We start from the raw sequence: 15,429 nt of genomic DNA on the forward strand, positions 1-15,429 counted from the left end.
CGGTCGTTCATTGAAGGCGACATATACCCATTAAAGCCCGGAATGGATGGCAATGCATTGGTCTCCTGGAGTAGCAGGGCCCACTCCTGGAGCTTGTTCATGCGAAGTCGAGATTTGAGCTTCCCCCGCTTTGTGGAGAGGCTTCTGCAGTTCCATTGGAGCACACCACAACAACGTGTACTCGCCATTTTCGATTGGTCTTCCAAGCGCTGTAATAGAACTGATGTCAGGTTAGATAACTAGTTTACCATAAATCGGAGGGGGGATGTGGTTGAGTTATCCTGCGGTGCTACAGAAGGCCTGGTAGAGTCTGCGAAAAACGCATAAGGGCTGGAAGTAGTCATCGAAGGCGCTGCAGCATTGATTGGCGCGAAGTGGGATTCCGCCGTTTGTCTACGGCGAGCAAGCAGTTCACGGCGTTGCCGTAGCTTAGAGACCTCGGCTAAAAGGCGTGCAATTCGGTCGTCAACTGCTGTTATGTCCTCACGCAGAGGTTCCAGTATGCTGTGTCTTTGTGTACCTTGAAGGAGACGGCGATCCTTAAGCACTTTATCACTGTACGACTGTTGGGCAGGGGCTGCAGGTGGATTCGGCTCAGAAAGCTCCAGCCAGTCGTCTTCATCCCACTGAAGAGCCGCAAACCTGTTGGATGTCTTTATCGGAGCTCTGTTTTCATTCAGAGGCACTTGCTTACGGATCCCACGCCGAACCTTCTCAGTTGCTTTCTGTTGTGTTGGGCAAGTTGGAGAGGTGATCTCGTGGTCGCCAGTCTTGCAAAGTCCGCACCAGTAAGACGGTGTGCCTTGTGGCCGAGCCTCATCTTGCGTTGCAAAAGGGCATGATCGGCGCATGTGGCCAGGTCTGAAATAGCTATAGCAATAGACAGCACTCGGTTTGTAAGGGCGAGGCCGCAGAATGCAGCCATAGTACTAAGGTCGTTCTGGGAGAGTTGGTGGGCCTTGTAGTGGGACGATGCACGAGCGCCCCTTTCCCACATACCCCACTTGGTGACACGGTGGGTTCGACAGTACAACTCACACTTGAGGGTCGTCTTGTCTTCGGCAACGTCGACGTTGTAAACAACACAGCATTGTATGTCCGAACCTTCTACTAGCTACACCTGGACCGGCACCGAGATCTCGCTTGTAATCGATATGCACTTGAGCGTTTGCAGACGCTCGACAGCAGCCAACGTCGGGAGCCACACAGCGATGTTATTAGATTTCGTTCTAGACGTGAAGCACCGAAAACCTTTGGTTCCAAGACACTCGTCCAGGTTCGCCTGAAGAATCCTGTTCGGAATGTCTGTCAGGCTTCTGGCTGCCAGAGCTTTAGTGGCCACGCTGGGCAGGAACGCTTGCCTTGTGAGCTGCAGTTGGCAGAAGACGAATCCGGTGCTATGTCTCCTGAAGGGCGCTTTTCAGAACTGCGGGAAGCCGGCGGCATGGACGGAGGTGCTGAAGAGAGGTCCATTGGAGAGCTCTCCTCACGCTGCACGATTGAAGCCCCATCCAACAGTGGAGGCTGGGCAGCCATTGCCGAGTTCCGCCCAGAGGGCAGGTCACTCACGGGCGGAGGTGCATTTGGAGAAGGCGGGATGTGCGCTGCCGCTGATGGACCGGGAGCAGGAACCAAGAGCTGAGACCCAGGCTCACTTGTCAAAACAGGTGTTGCTGAAGCCGTGGTAGCCGACGCCGGCGAAGCCACCTCTGCAAGCACGTCACCGGTGGCCCTTAGCCTAGCCTCGGAGCCCAGTCCAGCTGCCGCGATGAGTGAAGGACTTTTGCTTTCTGCCACCCAGTCCGACGGTGCATGAGCTTCGGGAGTTGCCTCAGATGGTGTGAAGTCAATTCTCCTGATATAAGGAACGCATTTACGCGGATGGCGAGAATTTTCATTTTAGCGATGTGCAGCCACCTTAGAAGGGACAGCCATTGCGTATTTAATCCTGATAATGGCACCATGGAAGATTACATACTAGCAATTATGCAGCTAAGCGATGCATTAGGTGCACCAGTTTTGACTGAAGCAGGAGTGTTCTCGCTGCTGTTTTATTTTAGATGACAAAAAGCGCAATGACCCAGATGGCATCCCAAATTGCTTTCTTAAACGAAATGCGTAACCTATAAGCAAATATAATTGCCTAATTTAAAACAATTCAATCAGTGAACAATGTCTCCAAGCGGAATGAAAAACTGTAAAAATAGTGCCTATCTTCAAGTCGGGAGATATTCTTGCCGGTCAAATTATAGGCCGATTTCTGTGGCGTGTTCTTGCCACATAATTTTAGAACATATAATTTTAAAATCTATTACGCCGTTTTCTGAAGCAAATAACATCCTTCATCCTCACCAACATGGCTTCAGAAGAGGTCTGTGTATTGTCACCCAACTTGTTGAGATTTTACATGATTTCTCTAAAGCAAATGATGAAAAAACACAAACAGACACTTTATCTGGACTTTTCAAAATCATTTCATCGTGTCTGCCATGCAAAATTGCTACTGAAACTCAGATATATATTAGGGGATGGGCCCGTTGTGCAATGGATGAGCTATTATTTATCTGACCACCGCCAGTTTGTTCAGTTCGGCGCCCATACTTTTTAAAAAGTGCCAGTCCTCTCAGGTGTACCACGGGGCTCCGTTTTAGCGCCTATCTTGTTCCTCTTGTTTATAAACGACATAACTAGTCAGGTCGATTCAAAGATTACATTATTGTCAGACGTCTGCGTCCTGTATAGAGATCTGAACCGACAAGACCAAATTGTTCTCAACAAAGATTTTGATTTGATAGCGCAATAGTGCACGAACTGGCAGTTCGCCATAAACCTTAACAAAACAGTATGAATGTCTATAACAAAAAAGAGATCTAAGATCTGTTTTTCGCACGGATGTGACAGTACGATCCTCAACACAGTCACCGAGTACAAGTGCTTGAGCTTCGTGGTCTCATCAGATCTCGGATGGTCAGCTAATGTCGACTATGTGGCAAACATTGCGACGCTGAAGTTAATGCATCTGAAGCGGGCCCTGCGGTACTCTACGAGGGAAGTCAAACTTTTGGCTTACGTGATGTGTATTCACCCGATCTTGGAATATGCGAACGTGGCATGGTTTCCGTATGCCCAAAATCAAATATCTACGCTGGAAGCGGTCCTGTGGAAGGCCACGCGTGTTATCTGCAACAGATATCGGCGCACGGACTCATCGATAGAAATGCTGACCGAGATTGGGCTTCATACACTAACCAGCCGTGCGATGCTATAACGTCTGAAATTTTTGAACCTTATCTTGCATAGCCAGATTAAAATAAATCCTGATATCTACATTTGTTTCAATACTTCCAGAGGAACCCCTCATAAGCATCAATGCACAATACAAGAATATTTTTGTGCAGATAATGCATACAGTTTTTCGTTTTTCTCGCGAGGTGTGCGTGATTGGGACTCTTTAGAGAGAGAGAGAGAGGGTTTATTGATAAGAAAGGCAGAGAGGTTGGCCTGAAAAATAAATATCTGGCCTGCTACTGTGCTCTGGGGGACGGGAAGAGGAGATAAAAGAAGGTCACGATGGGGGAGGATGATGATGGGAGGAGGCAGGTGAAAAACTACTTAAAAAAAAAACAAGGCACACTTTCTGACATCACACACGCGAGACAAGGTCCGTGTCGCTCCAAAAGCGTAGCAAAATGGTGGTTTGAGCTAGTTGGTACATATTCACAATTTCACCAGCGCTGCGACTAGGAACAAGAACAGAGAAGGAAGACAAGGACAAGCGCTACTAACAACTGAAAGTTTATTTGAAAAAAACACAGATTATATGCACACAACTGACAACCCAAAGCGCCTGCGCTTCCCCCACCAGGCACGCAAAAGAGAGTTAAAAATCTAGATACAAAATTTCACACTCATGTAAGTTTACAGATGGTGTGCTAACGCACGTGTCGATGTTCTTGTGAATGTGATAGGCTTCACACAACTCCCTAGTTAACTGATCTGGATGTCTGAATTTAATCTTAGCCCTGTTAAGCAGAGGAAAGCATGCTTTTTTGTTAGACACACCGGGTTTGTTTAGAAGACAATCTCTGTAATGAAGGGACAGATTTGATGAAGAAGCACCATTCAAAGAGGTTCTATGCTGACGTAAGCGTGTATTTATGCATTTACCGGTTTGCCCAATGTAACTCTTGCCGCATCTAAAAGGTATGTCATAAACCACTCCCTCTGCACATGGCACAAAGGTTGACTCATGATCCACCTGGCATGCATTTTTTCTTTTGCCTCTTATGCATGCCAGGTGGATCATGAGTCAACCTTTGTGCCATGTGCAGAGGGAGTGGTTTATGACATACCTTTTAGATGCGGCAAGAGTTACATTGGGCAAACCGGTAAATGCATAAATACACGCTTACGTCAGCATAGAACCTCTTTGAATGGTGCTCCTTCATCAAATCTGTCCCTTCATTACAGAGATTGTCTTCTAAACAAACCCGGTGTGTCTAACAAAAAAGCATGCTTTCCTCTGCTTAACAGGGCTAAGATTAAATTCAGACATCCAGATCAGTTAACTAGGGAGTTGTGTGAAGCCTATCACATTCACAAGAACATCGACACGTGCGTTAGCACACCATCTGTAAACTTACATGAGTGTGAAATTTTGTATCTAGATTTTTAACTCTCTTTTGCGTGCCTGGTGGGGGAAGCGCAGGCGCTTTGGGTTGTCAGTTGTGTGCATATAATCTGTGTTTTTTTCAAATAAACTTTCAGTTGTTAGTAGCGCTTGTCCTTGTCTTCCTTCTCTGTTCTTGTTCCTAGTCGCAGCGCTGGTGAAATTCAAAAAGCGTGAGAGCGCTCGCGTTGCCTTTACAGTTCTAAAACTATCTGGCCAAGCGCCGAGGATCAAATCCTCAGAGAGGAGCGATGTTTCCATAGGCGTCAGAGCAGATGCGAGTATGAGTCTTTCACGTGCATACGCTGGACACGCCACTAAAACATGTTCTATAGTCTCTAGCACGCCACATGTGGTACATTTCGGGGAGTCCGCTTGTCCTATTAAGTGCAAGTATTTGCGCGTGAATGGCACATTTAAACGTAGTCTACGGATAACGCATGCAATAGGGCGAGGTATTCCGCGAGGAACTGAAAAAGTCATCGTCGGATCTAGCCGTTTAAGGCGGATGTGGCGGGTGTCTGGCAGGGCCCAGTACCTAGCCGTCGCCGTCCTCATCAATTCCGAAAGGAGACAAGTTGTGTCCACTATAGAGAACGGTACAGCTGTACGCAGGCCACTGCTGAAGGCGCTCCTTGCTTCAGCGTCGGCGGTCTCATTTCCATCGAGTCCGCAGTGTCCGGGGATCCACTGAAACACTATACGGCGGCCGTTTCCGTGAGCAAATGATACGAGACTAATGATATCAAGAGCCAGAGCTTGGTAGGCTGTGTGGCGTAGGAAGCATCCTAAAATGTGTAGCGCAGGTTTACAGTCGGTGAAAATGCACCACTCCTGAGGCGGTTCTCCGCAGATGTGGCGAATCGATTCCCGAAGGCCCACAAGCTCTGCAGCGGTTGAAGTAGACTTGTGTCCCAAAATGAATCTGCGGGTCGTCTGTTGTGCAGGGATTGCGAAAGCTGCTGTTGATGCATTTGGAGACGCAGATCCATCCGTGTAGACGTGCACACATTTGTGGTATTCTGACCAGATATCGGCAAGTGCGAGTTGCTTCAGTCCGCTAACCGGCACCGCAAACTTCTTGATTATGCCAGGGACATGCAGGCAGACTGAAGGCTGAGCCATTACCCATGGGGGCTGCAAGGAATGATGCGGCAGGGCATATTCTGATGGCAATCCGGAGCGATGGAAGCGCAATGCGCTTGCACACTACTATTGAAAAATTTGTTGAACTTGCTGGCAATTCTGTACTGTCAACAACGAGCAAGTGATGTCATCACTAAAGTGTATTTCCTTTACTTATCATGCATAAAGCATAATCTTACCGGTACTCACCTACGGGGCAGAAACGTGGAGGCTAACGAAAAGAGTTCAGCTTAAGTTAAGGACAACGCAGCGAGCCATGGAAAGAAAAATGATATGTGTAACGTTAAGAGATCGGAAGCGGGCAGAGTGGGTGAGGGAACAAACACGGGTTAATGACATCCTAGTCGAAATCAAGAGAAAGAAATGGGCTTGGGCAGGGCATGTAATGCGAAGGCAAGATAACCGCTGGTCCTTAAGGGTAACGGAGTGGATTCCAAGAGAAAGCAAGCGGAGCAAGGGGCGGCAGAAGGTTAGGTGGGCGGATGAGATTAAGAAGTTTCCAGGCAAAGGGTGGATGCAGCTGGCAAAGGATAGGGTTAATTGGAGAGACATGAGAGAGGCCTTTGCCCTGCAGTGGGTGTAGTAAGGGTGATGATGATGATGATGATGATGATAATCATGCATAAATGTAAATCAGTGATAATATGAGCGCGTGAATGACGGTATCTCTAGTGTTTCTTTCCTCATGTGCTTGCCTCTTTTTTTTTGGTGTAGTGGTCTTCGCATACTCTTGCGTACAAATGTCCGTTAGGCTGTATGAGCAAATGTATAGGGATCCTTGATCCACACCTGTAAAAACCGAAAGAGGATTGACAGTACCACCAAATACATAAATAAAAATAAATATTCCAGCTTGCCCAGCAGAGAACCTTGCTAAGTTCATGATAGGATTGACGATATGGTTTAAGGGGCTTAACGAGGAATTAGATTGGCTGGTTGACAGGTACAGCACTTGTTCAGTTTTCAGGGCAGTTCGCAAGCCTAGATTAAACGCGTTCTGGTTGCTCTTGGCAATTCCCATCACTGCCCACAGCGATAAGGTGAAGAGCAGCGCCACATGCTCATATCCGATGAGGCTGGATACTCGCTGTGTATGCTGGTATCCTTTGAAATGCCGTGCACGTGGAGGTGTCAACTTTTTCAGCTATACTGGCTTTGAGAGTGCTGACGCTCTTCGTCGACGCGCAAATACGCATACGCGTGGCGCGACTGAAAATACCCCTTAAACAACCGAGCAAGCCTTGTGGCACCACAGTGGCTTCGTCGTCACTTATGCTCACCAAACCTTTGGCGAGGACAAATCAGGGGCTTGGAAAAACCGTGTTTCTCCGTGACCAGATGCTTCACAGGATGGGATGTATTGCGAAGGCCTGAAATTATTCTGTATAATATCTGAAGTAAATTTACTTTGTAGTTTACCGGTTTTACACGGTTTCACGCTATGGAATTCGACACATCTGAAGGCACGACGCACAGATATACTATATTTGAGTTAATTTGCAAGGCCAGTTCGCATCAGCGTTTGCTCCTGAGGGCTGAAGTGTTTGTTCGCTGAGGATCACTGTAGTGGTTGTGAAGTTCGACTGCTTTACGAGGCGGTTTTTACTACTGTGGGCCCAATCGCATTCAGCCCAGTTGGAGATCAGTTTTCTCGCCGAAATGTTTGCTGGCCCTGTTTGTTCTTCTCTGCTAGCATCAAATTATTGCTTCTTGTAACGAACGGTACTGCCATCCACTACTCCGCCGTCTTAGCACGGAAACCATATAGTTTTGGCAGCAATGAGAACCATCAGTCCTTGTCGCGCATCAAAAAATTACGCATCTTATGCGCTATTTCATTCACGTGATTTTTTATGTGCAAGAGAACCAGCCCTTCACTTGATGACACATTATTCGTGTTACGAAGTGCATTTGTGCCCCAGGCTGACAAAACTTTTGTTATTTTACGTTTTCAAAGTTTTTCTTTGGAAGCTGAACTACGCAGCAAATGATAAAAACACAATCGACGTTGTCAGTTATGGAGGAATAAATGCTGCTCAAAGCGAGAGAAAGGGCAGTGCTTGCTGCTATGGCCTCGAGAGACTCACACCTCTATATACCTATAATAATCTTAGTCACTTTGTGAAGTTTAATCCAATAAACCAACCAAAGGTGAGCGCCGCTTCTGTGAGAAGTGGCTGGTTCTTCCCAGCAAACCTATCCGAACTATGGTTAAGCCCGGCTCTTCAGATGGTCACCTCGCAGACCGGTTTCATTGTGCAGCATTTACTGCTTTGGGCTCCCTGGTACGCTTGGGGAACAGCTATCGGCAGAAATAGACAAACGTAGGATAGATCTGCCCTGTCCCATGCGCACTGCCTTTTGACAACACTTCCTGCAATTTCCATCATGATTACTGATGCTTGGCATGCGTTATCGCCTCGAAACTACAACGCGGCGGGCACTGGTTTCCTTTGTGGCTCTCACTGGGTCTCGCAGGCAACAACTACAAGAGCAGAGGCTAACCTTCAGGAAACAGTTGCCCTTAAGGCAGCGGCTACCCTTCAGACAACAAGTACCCTCCAGCAAACGGTGGCGCTGCCCCCTGTGCTTCAGCCCGCTATCAACTTCACAGCTACCCACAGGCCTACCCGCAAGAAGGAACCTACCAAGTGCAGACGCGCTATCCCCCGGCACGCTAGTGAGAGCCGAGCCTTTCCGGGCAGAGCACATTTGCGCCGAAGAGAACGCCCCGAAGTGTGTGCCCTGCCTAAAGTTTCGGCTCGTCGAGCTCAAAAATTAAAAGTAATTTCCAGGAATCCAAGAGCGTACTTTTCTTTTTCACAGACGGCAGCAACGCCTTCTCTGCGTGAAGAAAACACATCGCAGGCGGTACCGCTAGAGGGTGCGCCCAACATTTCGCTGCGGTTATTTGATTGTGGAGTGGGCATGCGGGTAGTAAAGTCTCACTGTACCGACTTGAACAATGTCCCGAGGAAACAGATGAAAGGAGGGGCAGATAGAGTCCACTAAGTGCAAGTATACTGGATTTAGATCGCTTGGGGTTTGACTCCACTAATCGAACACCAGGCGAGCATTTTTGAGACATGAATGCCTTTGACGTCTACATTTTCACTTATACCCATGTCCGCTATTCCGCGCCCGTCCATCCGATTACATCAATAACCTGGTCGTAGCCGGGCCCCTCACCTCGATAACATTAAAGCCAATCTGGACAACAATTCAGGTGCACGTGATTAGTGCACTGATGTTTTCGAAAGAAAACAGGGTATACATGTCCACATGTAGCGCGCACAGACACGTGATCGCGTAGGTTGGACGACAGGTTGTCCGTGTTATCCAGGTTAGCCAGGAAAAAAAGGAAGATTGCCTTTGTAGAATACGTTGGCTTAAATGCGATTTTTCCAGAGAGCAGCACAGGAAAGTCGAAGTGACCTGTCACGACTGCGGTGTTCGTGTCCACGTACAGTGGCAGAGGAACTAACACAAGAATTCGAAAGGCGCCCGTTTTCTGTGCGATCTAAGTGCACGCTAAATGACGTCAGGTGGTCGAAATAAATACGGAGCCCTGCGCAGTATACGACATTCCCTTATAATCCGCTTGTAGCTTCGGGACGTTAAACCTCGCTTACTGTACTGTGCACGTTACCCGATTATACGATGAACGAAGAGGGAGAAATAGACGATGAAGAAGATATCATCGACAAAAGCCCCGACTTTTATGACAGCCCCAGTAAGGAGGAGGAGATATTGTCAACGTATTTTCGAAGAAATAGATACATTACTGCAGTAGCCTAGCTCAATATTAGCGCCGACATGATAGAAGAATTCTGCATTTAACCCCATGAAATGCGAGCACCGCTGGGGTTTCTGTGGATCCAATATACTCGCGTGGTGTGGAAGTTATCCTGAGACGTGCTGTGCATTTCACATTATGATTCAAACCCCACCAAAGTTCGAAGGCGCTGCTCTGAAAGATGTTCGTTTATTGCGTGAGGCATCCTATCCTTGGGTATGTCTGGGCCAGCTAGGCTCATATGACCTGCGTTCTTGGTGGGATCAGCGGAGAGCCTCGCCCGACTGTTCCCGGTGCTCTGAGGCAGAGCGGTTTGCAGCCATCTCTCAGCACGTTATCAGCACATGGCAAGGCAGTGTGACGGCCAAGTAAATTGCTGTAAGGATCATTTCAGCCTTGCAGGTGGATTCCTCTTCCTCTATCAAGTTTGAGCAGGCATCCGCTAACAAAATAGCTGGTCAGCACACGTAGAGTAGAGTATGCCTTTTTCTGTATCTTCTGTTTATTCTCGCCTTATGCCCAAATAAAGGAAGTACGCAGACGGCTTCTATAAGCGCGAACAGATTTGCAGATATCATGCTGGCCTTCACTGCAAAGCTAGCTTCGTGCCTTGGAAAAATAGTATATGGTACGAACCCGTGACCTATCAATAAATATCAGTAATCAGTTATTTGAGGAAAATTATTATTGCCACTAGTTAACTTGAAAGAACCATTTGCCTAATCCTGTCCTTCTTGGTAGGATCGGTTAAACTTTATACTGCGAAAGATGTGCGCAGATCTTCAGGAGAGGCACCTTATGCCGCAAACTACGAAACATTTTTGGATCTAGCGCATTCGCTACAACCTTCTACAAATTTCGATTCGCTTTTTTCAAAAGGACAAGACGCTACTTTCACTGAATGGTGTGGTTTTATGAGTTACAAAAGGCGAAAAACTGAACTGCAGGTATCACCGCTGTCAGCCGTTATCTCAAGAAAGAGCGCGGTGACGTCCCAAAAGCAGCTCCCTGGTGATCCCTGAGGCTAGGTTACGGCGCCATTCACATTAAAACGGCGACCACGAAGTCATTTTTGGTGTTTGATTTCCCAGCTTTCATTGCGCCGTTTGCGGCCTACCAAACAAAACATATCAATAGAAAGGGCAACAGAATCGATTTTTTTCTAACAAACAAAAATGTGATATATGGTCGTCTTCCTTTATTAAGCAAGAGACTATAGCGCAGAGTAGACAGGGCACAGAAGAAACGAAACCACTGTTTCTGTGTCCTGTCTACTCTGCGCTATACTCTCTTGCTTGGTCATGCACCAACAAGCCCAAAAAGCCACGCTTTCCCCTTTATTAGGAGGAAACTTCGTAATTGAAATCTGGTTAATCTGCGGCAGCTCAAAGTTAGCGCAGAAATTTTTTTAGCATAAATTTATCGAATTCCCAGGTATACCGCGGCCGTACCTTGAAATATATTTACCACAACCTACCCTCAACGAAGCATTTATTTGCTCACACGTGGTGGCTGATTCGGCTATCGGTAAGTCTGCAAATTTTTCTATATTTACAGGTTCTCCGGATGAGTGTTTACTATATGAAGTAATTAACGCACCAGATGATCACCTGCAACTAAACGCCTCATTTACTAGTTTTTGCTCCTGGTGTAATAAATGGCAAATTAAAATAAATTTTACTAAAACTATATAGTGATACCTTAAATTAACTGCATGTCCAGTTCACTGTTTAATTACGGCTTCAATAATTCACCATTGCATAGGACTTTCGAATATCAGTATCTCAGTATTATATCCACCACTAGGTGGTGAAAAGTTTCATTTTCTGTAAGGGGGTGACACCGGTTCACCGGTGCCGCTCGCAGGCGTCCAGGGAGCCACAAACAAGTCCTGGGCGAAACATATTATTTCGTGTGTATTAAAGCACTAAAAACGCTTGGGTATTTGAGGAGAACGTTAACTAATGTACCAAAAGAAACTATTAATGTACAAATCCTTAGTTTGTCCCGTAATTATACGCGTCTCCTGTCTGAAATCCTCATAAACAATGTGAAATTGATCAAATCGAGAGAATCGAAAAGAAAGCCATCACGTTCATATATCGTCGATATGATCGCTTTTTTTCACCTTCTTGTGCCTTGTCTGCTTTGAACCTAACCCCTTTGTCCGTGCGCCGTCAGGTGGATTCACTGAAGTTCTTGCACTGCATCGTCAATTCACTTTATCATGCCACATCTAATGTCTATCTTACCCCTGATATTCTCCGATCTACCAGGAGTCATCACAACCTTAACGTTAAGCGATACTTCGCCAGTACTAATATTTCAAACACAGCTTTTTTCCTCGTATTATTGAACATTGTAACTTAATTCCTGGCATAACGCGGTCTCTTCCATTAAACTCATTTTTAACAGCTGTCGGTGGCACATGATGTTTCCTATGTGTTGTGTTCATTGTTCATTGCTTCAATTTATTAGTAACAGCCTATCACACTGTTCGCACTTTTTATTGAAACTTGTTAGATGTAATCTCTTTGTGTGCGTCTTGCACACTGCAGTTTTTGTGAATTGTTAATCCCACTCAAAAAATAGTCCCACAGGGGCTGCAGTATGTAAAAATATATAAATAAATAAATAAATAATTGTCTCTCGTTTATTTTCATGATTTTATTATTAAGTGTATGGCGTTTATTTAATCTGCTATGCATCTAAGATGTTATGTAGTTGTACTTCACATCTGCCACTGCTTTTCTCGTATTAAATGAGTGTGTTAAATTTATTAATAAGTCGGTTGTGAACAAGCCTCGTAACGTGTTTTGTTTATTGAAGTTGCTATCACCATCGGCGAGTGGTAATACTCATCACAAGGTGGTGGCGCGCGTTTTCTTTTTTCTCGTCTTTCTTACGTCAACTCTTTTTTTTTTACTCAGACAAGCGGGCTCAAATGAAATCAACTACTTCATAAAAAGCGTAGAAACTGGGGCTTTAGACTGATCGAAAGTGAACATCAATTATTTTGGTCCCATTTCTTTGGTTAATTTCTGTGCTAACTGCCGACAGAAGGCGTTTCTTTCATTACTATTTTTGCCGCTTTCAGTTTTGAATGATGTACTCACAACTGTTTATGTCGCACAACTTTATCAGCTGGGATGTCCTAGCAGGACACCCATGCTGAGTAGTTAGCAACGTGACGCACGTGACCAATGTACAGCAGTTCTTACTGTTGGCTAGTTAGCTACGTAAACGAGTGTTACAATTGATTCATTGAATTGTCTTGTGTTAATTCCAGCTACAGACCACGGGGCGACCATTGATATCTTGTGCGCACGGTCGGAACCCCAGCGACAGGAGATAGTCACAACATACAAGCAATCGTTTGGACGTGTAAGTTTTCCATTCAGTTTTCTGCTCGCTTGATCCGGCGTAGCTGGAAAGAGGTTAATGGAGAGATAAAAAAAAAGGAAAGAAAGATATCGGGGATGGCCCTTGTATGACCATCGCAGGACTTGGAGGAGGACGCGAAGTCCGCCTTGCGCGGTAGCCTCGAGGACATCATTCTGGGGCTGCTGTATCCGTTGCACGAGTACCTTGCTCGCGAGCTGCGCAAGGCCATCGCCGGTCTGGGCAAGGACGAAGAGTGCCTCATTGAGATCCTCTGCACGCAGGGCAACCAGCTGGGACATCCGGCTCATCAAGGACCACTAACAGAGAAGTGAGCCGCTGTGCACTAGACGCAGCCGTCGACTTTGCGGGTGCTTTGCGTGTGCCTTGGTTTCTCCTTTCGCTCTCAAGTTCGGATTCACTGTCGGGGCACTTTGGTCCTACCAGACACGAAACTCCTCGCAGACCTCATGAACGCCCAAACTCGAAGGTTAACAGGCTCCCACGCGTCCTAATGCTTGTCATTGGTCATGGCCGGATTTTTAGACGGAATTTCGTAACTGGGAAGATTGAATCAGAACTTTAGTCCGACGCACCACGTCCATGGGACGGTGGCGTGAGTGACGCTTAGCTCGCAGTTTTTTTTTTGTTCTTGCACTCGTTGTGCCTTGTGTTCGTGGAAATATTTGGATGTGTTTGGCAAATTGCATTCTCGAATGGTTGCAGCGCATGGGCAATTTCCAAGTGAATTGCGCGCGCTTGGGACGCTGAAGGCAAGAGGCAGCATATTCACATCTTTTTTTTACACTTATTACGTGGTATTCCTCAGAGAAGTGCGAAAAAGGTTGCCTACTCGGTAAAAATGTAGACATCACTGAATGCTTTGTTGCAGCATCGAGTTAAATTTGCCTTTAATAGCACGCGATGCTGCTCAGCATGTCATAATACAGGCTGCTGCGGGGTTTTTCTGTTCAAAGATGACAAAACGCTCGCACACAACATAACGTTTCGTGAGAATTATTTTTATATTTGCAGTATTCAAGAAAGACTGGGAGAAGGACGTCATTGGGGCCACATCTGGTGATGTTCGGCGCCTTCTGGTCTCGATGTGCAATGTAAGAATAGAACACCAATTTATAAGCAACAAACTTGCATGTTTGGTCGCTATGGTGCAATACTGCTACTACTACTACTACTACTACTACTACTACTACTACTACTACTACTACTACTACTACTACTACTACTAATAATAATAATAATAATAATAATAATAATAATAATAATAATAATAATAATAATAATAATAATAATAATAATAATAATAATTTTATTTTGTCACCGTCAATAGCAATACAGGCGAGTCAGTCTGGTCTAAGCCTTTAGATGGCTTGTAGGACCGTGCCTAAAAAATATAGTGACAGAAAATATGAAGCATGCGTTTGTAGGGAAAGAAAACAGAATATCAAGAATTAAAAAGAGAGCACTAAAAATTAGTAATTCCATTCAAACGAAAACTGAAAAGAGCATAGAAGCGCATATTCTCACAAGGCGAAACAGATTTCACTAAACATAAACGAACGTTACCATTCGTTATTCAATGATTTTCACAGCTTGCCTCTAGAAGTGGCCGTAAAGATTTCATGGGCCAGTTTCTAGAGAGTAACCGGAACATAAGCGCAACGCCTGGCCGCAACATACCTGGTGTTTGACCGAGGAACTATGTAACAGTTTTGTTTTCTTAGTTGTCGAGGTAGTTTCCTGTTTTATTTCACTGTACCATTAGTGCTTAATGACAACTGTATCAATGAAATGTTTAGGCACACAGGTCGCTTTACTAGAACAAAAAGAACACATCTTAAATCAGATCGAAAGAGGTAAATCTGTTTAAGGATTATTCATTGATCTCTCTAAAGCGTTTGACTATCAATAATCACATCTTAATTATAAACTTCAGCGCTACGGCATTCGTGGAAAAGCGGATTCAATTATAAGCTCCCACTTGGAAAACCGGAAACAAATCGCCGTCACAAACGACCACCTCTCTAACTCTTTACGCATCTTGTCGGGTGTCCCGCATGGAACTATATTAGGACCTTTTTTATTTAACATGTACGTAAATGACGTTGTGAATATTGATACAACCGCTAAATTTATCGTCTACGCGGATGATACCAGCATCCTGCAAACAGGTAGCACTGGCGGTGAACTTGTCGGTGCTGCAAATGTATTGTTGGCAAAATTGGATGAGTGGACGGGTAAAAACAGTGTACAAATTAATGCAAGCAAAGGAAAAGTTGATTTCTTTCGAAGTAAAAAGAAACGAATAGCTACAGAAAAGACTATCTATTTAAACACTATTCCTCTAGAAATTACTTCCCCTATTAGGACGTTAGGGGTTATTTTCCAGGAAAATATGCCACGGGATGCTCACCTA

At 45.5% G+C, this 15,429-nt stretch overlaps 1 protein-coding gene across 1 annotated transcript in view; it reads left to right on the forward strand.

Annotated features, from left to right (window-relative positions):
- Positions 1-9,475: 9,475 nt before the first annotated feature.
- The window catches only part of LOC144118620 (annexin-B12-like), a 16,586-nt gene continuing 10,632 nt past the window's right edge, over positions 9,476-15,429 (forward strand). The window contains exons 1-5 of the mRNA XM_077651506.1: positions 9,476-9,548; positions 12,901-12,995; positions 13,115-13,323; positions 13,404-13,429; positions 14,028-14,107. Of these exons, the coding sequence (XP_077507632.1) occupies positions 9,476-9,548; positions 12,901-12,995; positions 13,115-13,323; positions 13,404-13,429; positions 14,028-14,107 (483 nt within the window). The remainder of the gene's footprint in view (positions 9,549-12,900; positions 12,996-13,114; positions 13,324-13,403; positions 13,430-14,027; positions 14,108-15,429) is intronic.

The sequence above is a fragment of the Amblyomma americanum genome, chromosome 1 (assembly GCF_052857255.1).
Source record: "Amblyomma americanum isolate KBUSLIRL-KWMA chromosome 1, ASM5285725v1, whole genome shotgun sequence".
Classification (NCBI taxonomy): domain Eukaryota; kingdom Metazoa; phylum Arthropoda; class Arachnida; order Ixodida; family Ixodidae; genus Amblyomma; species Amblyomma americanum.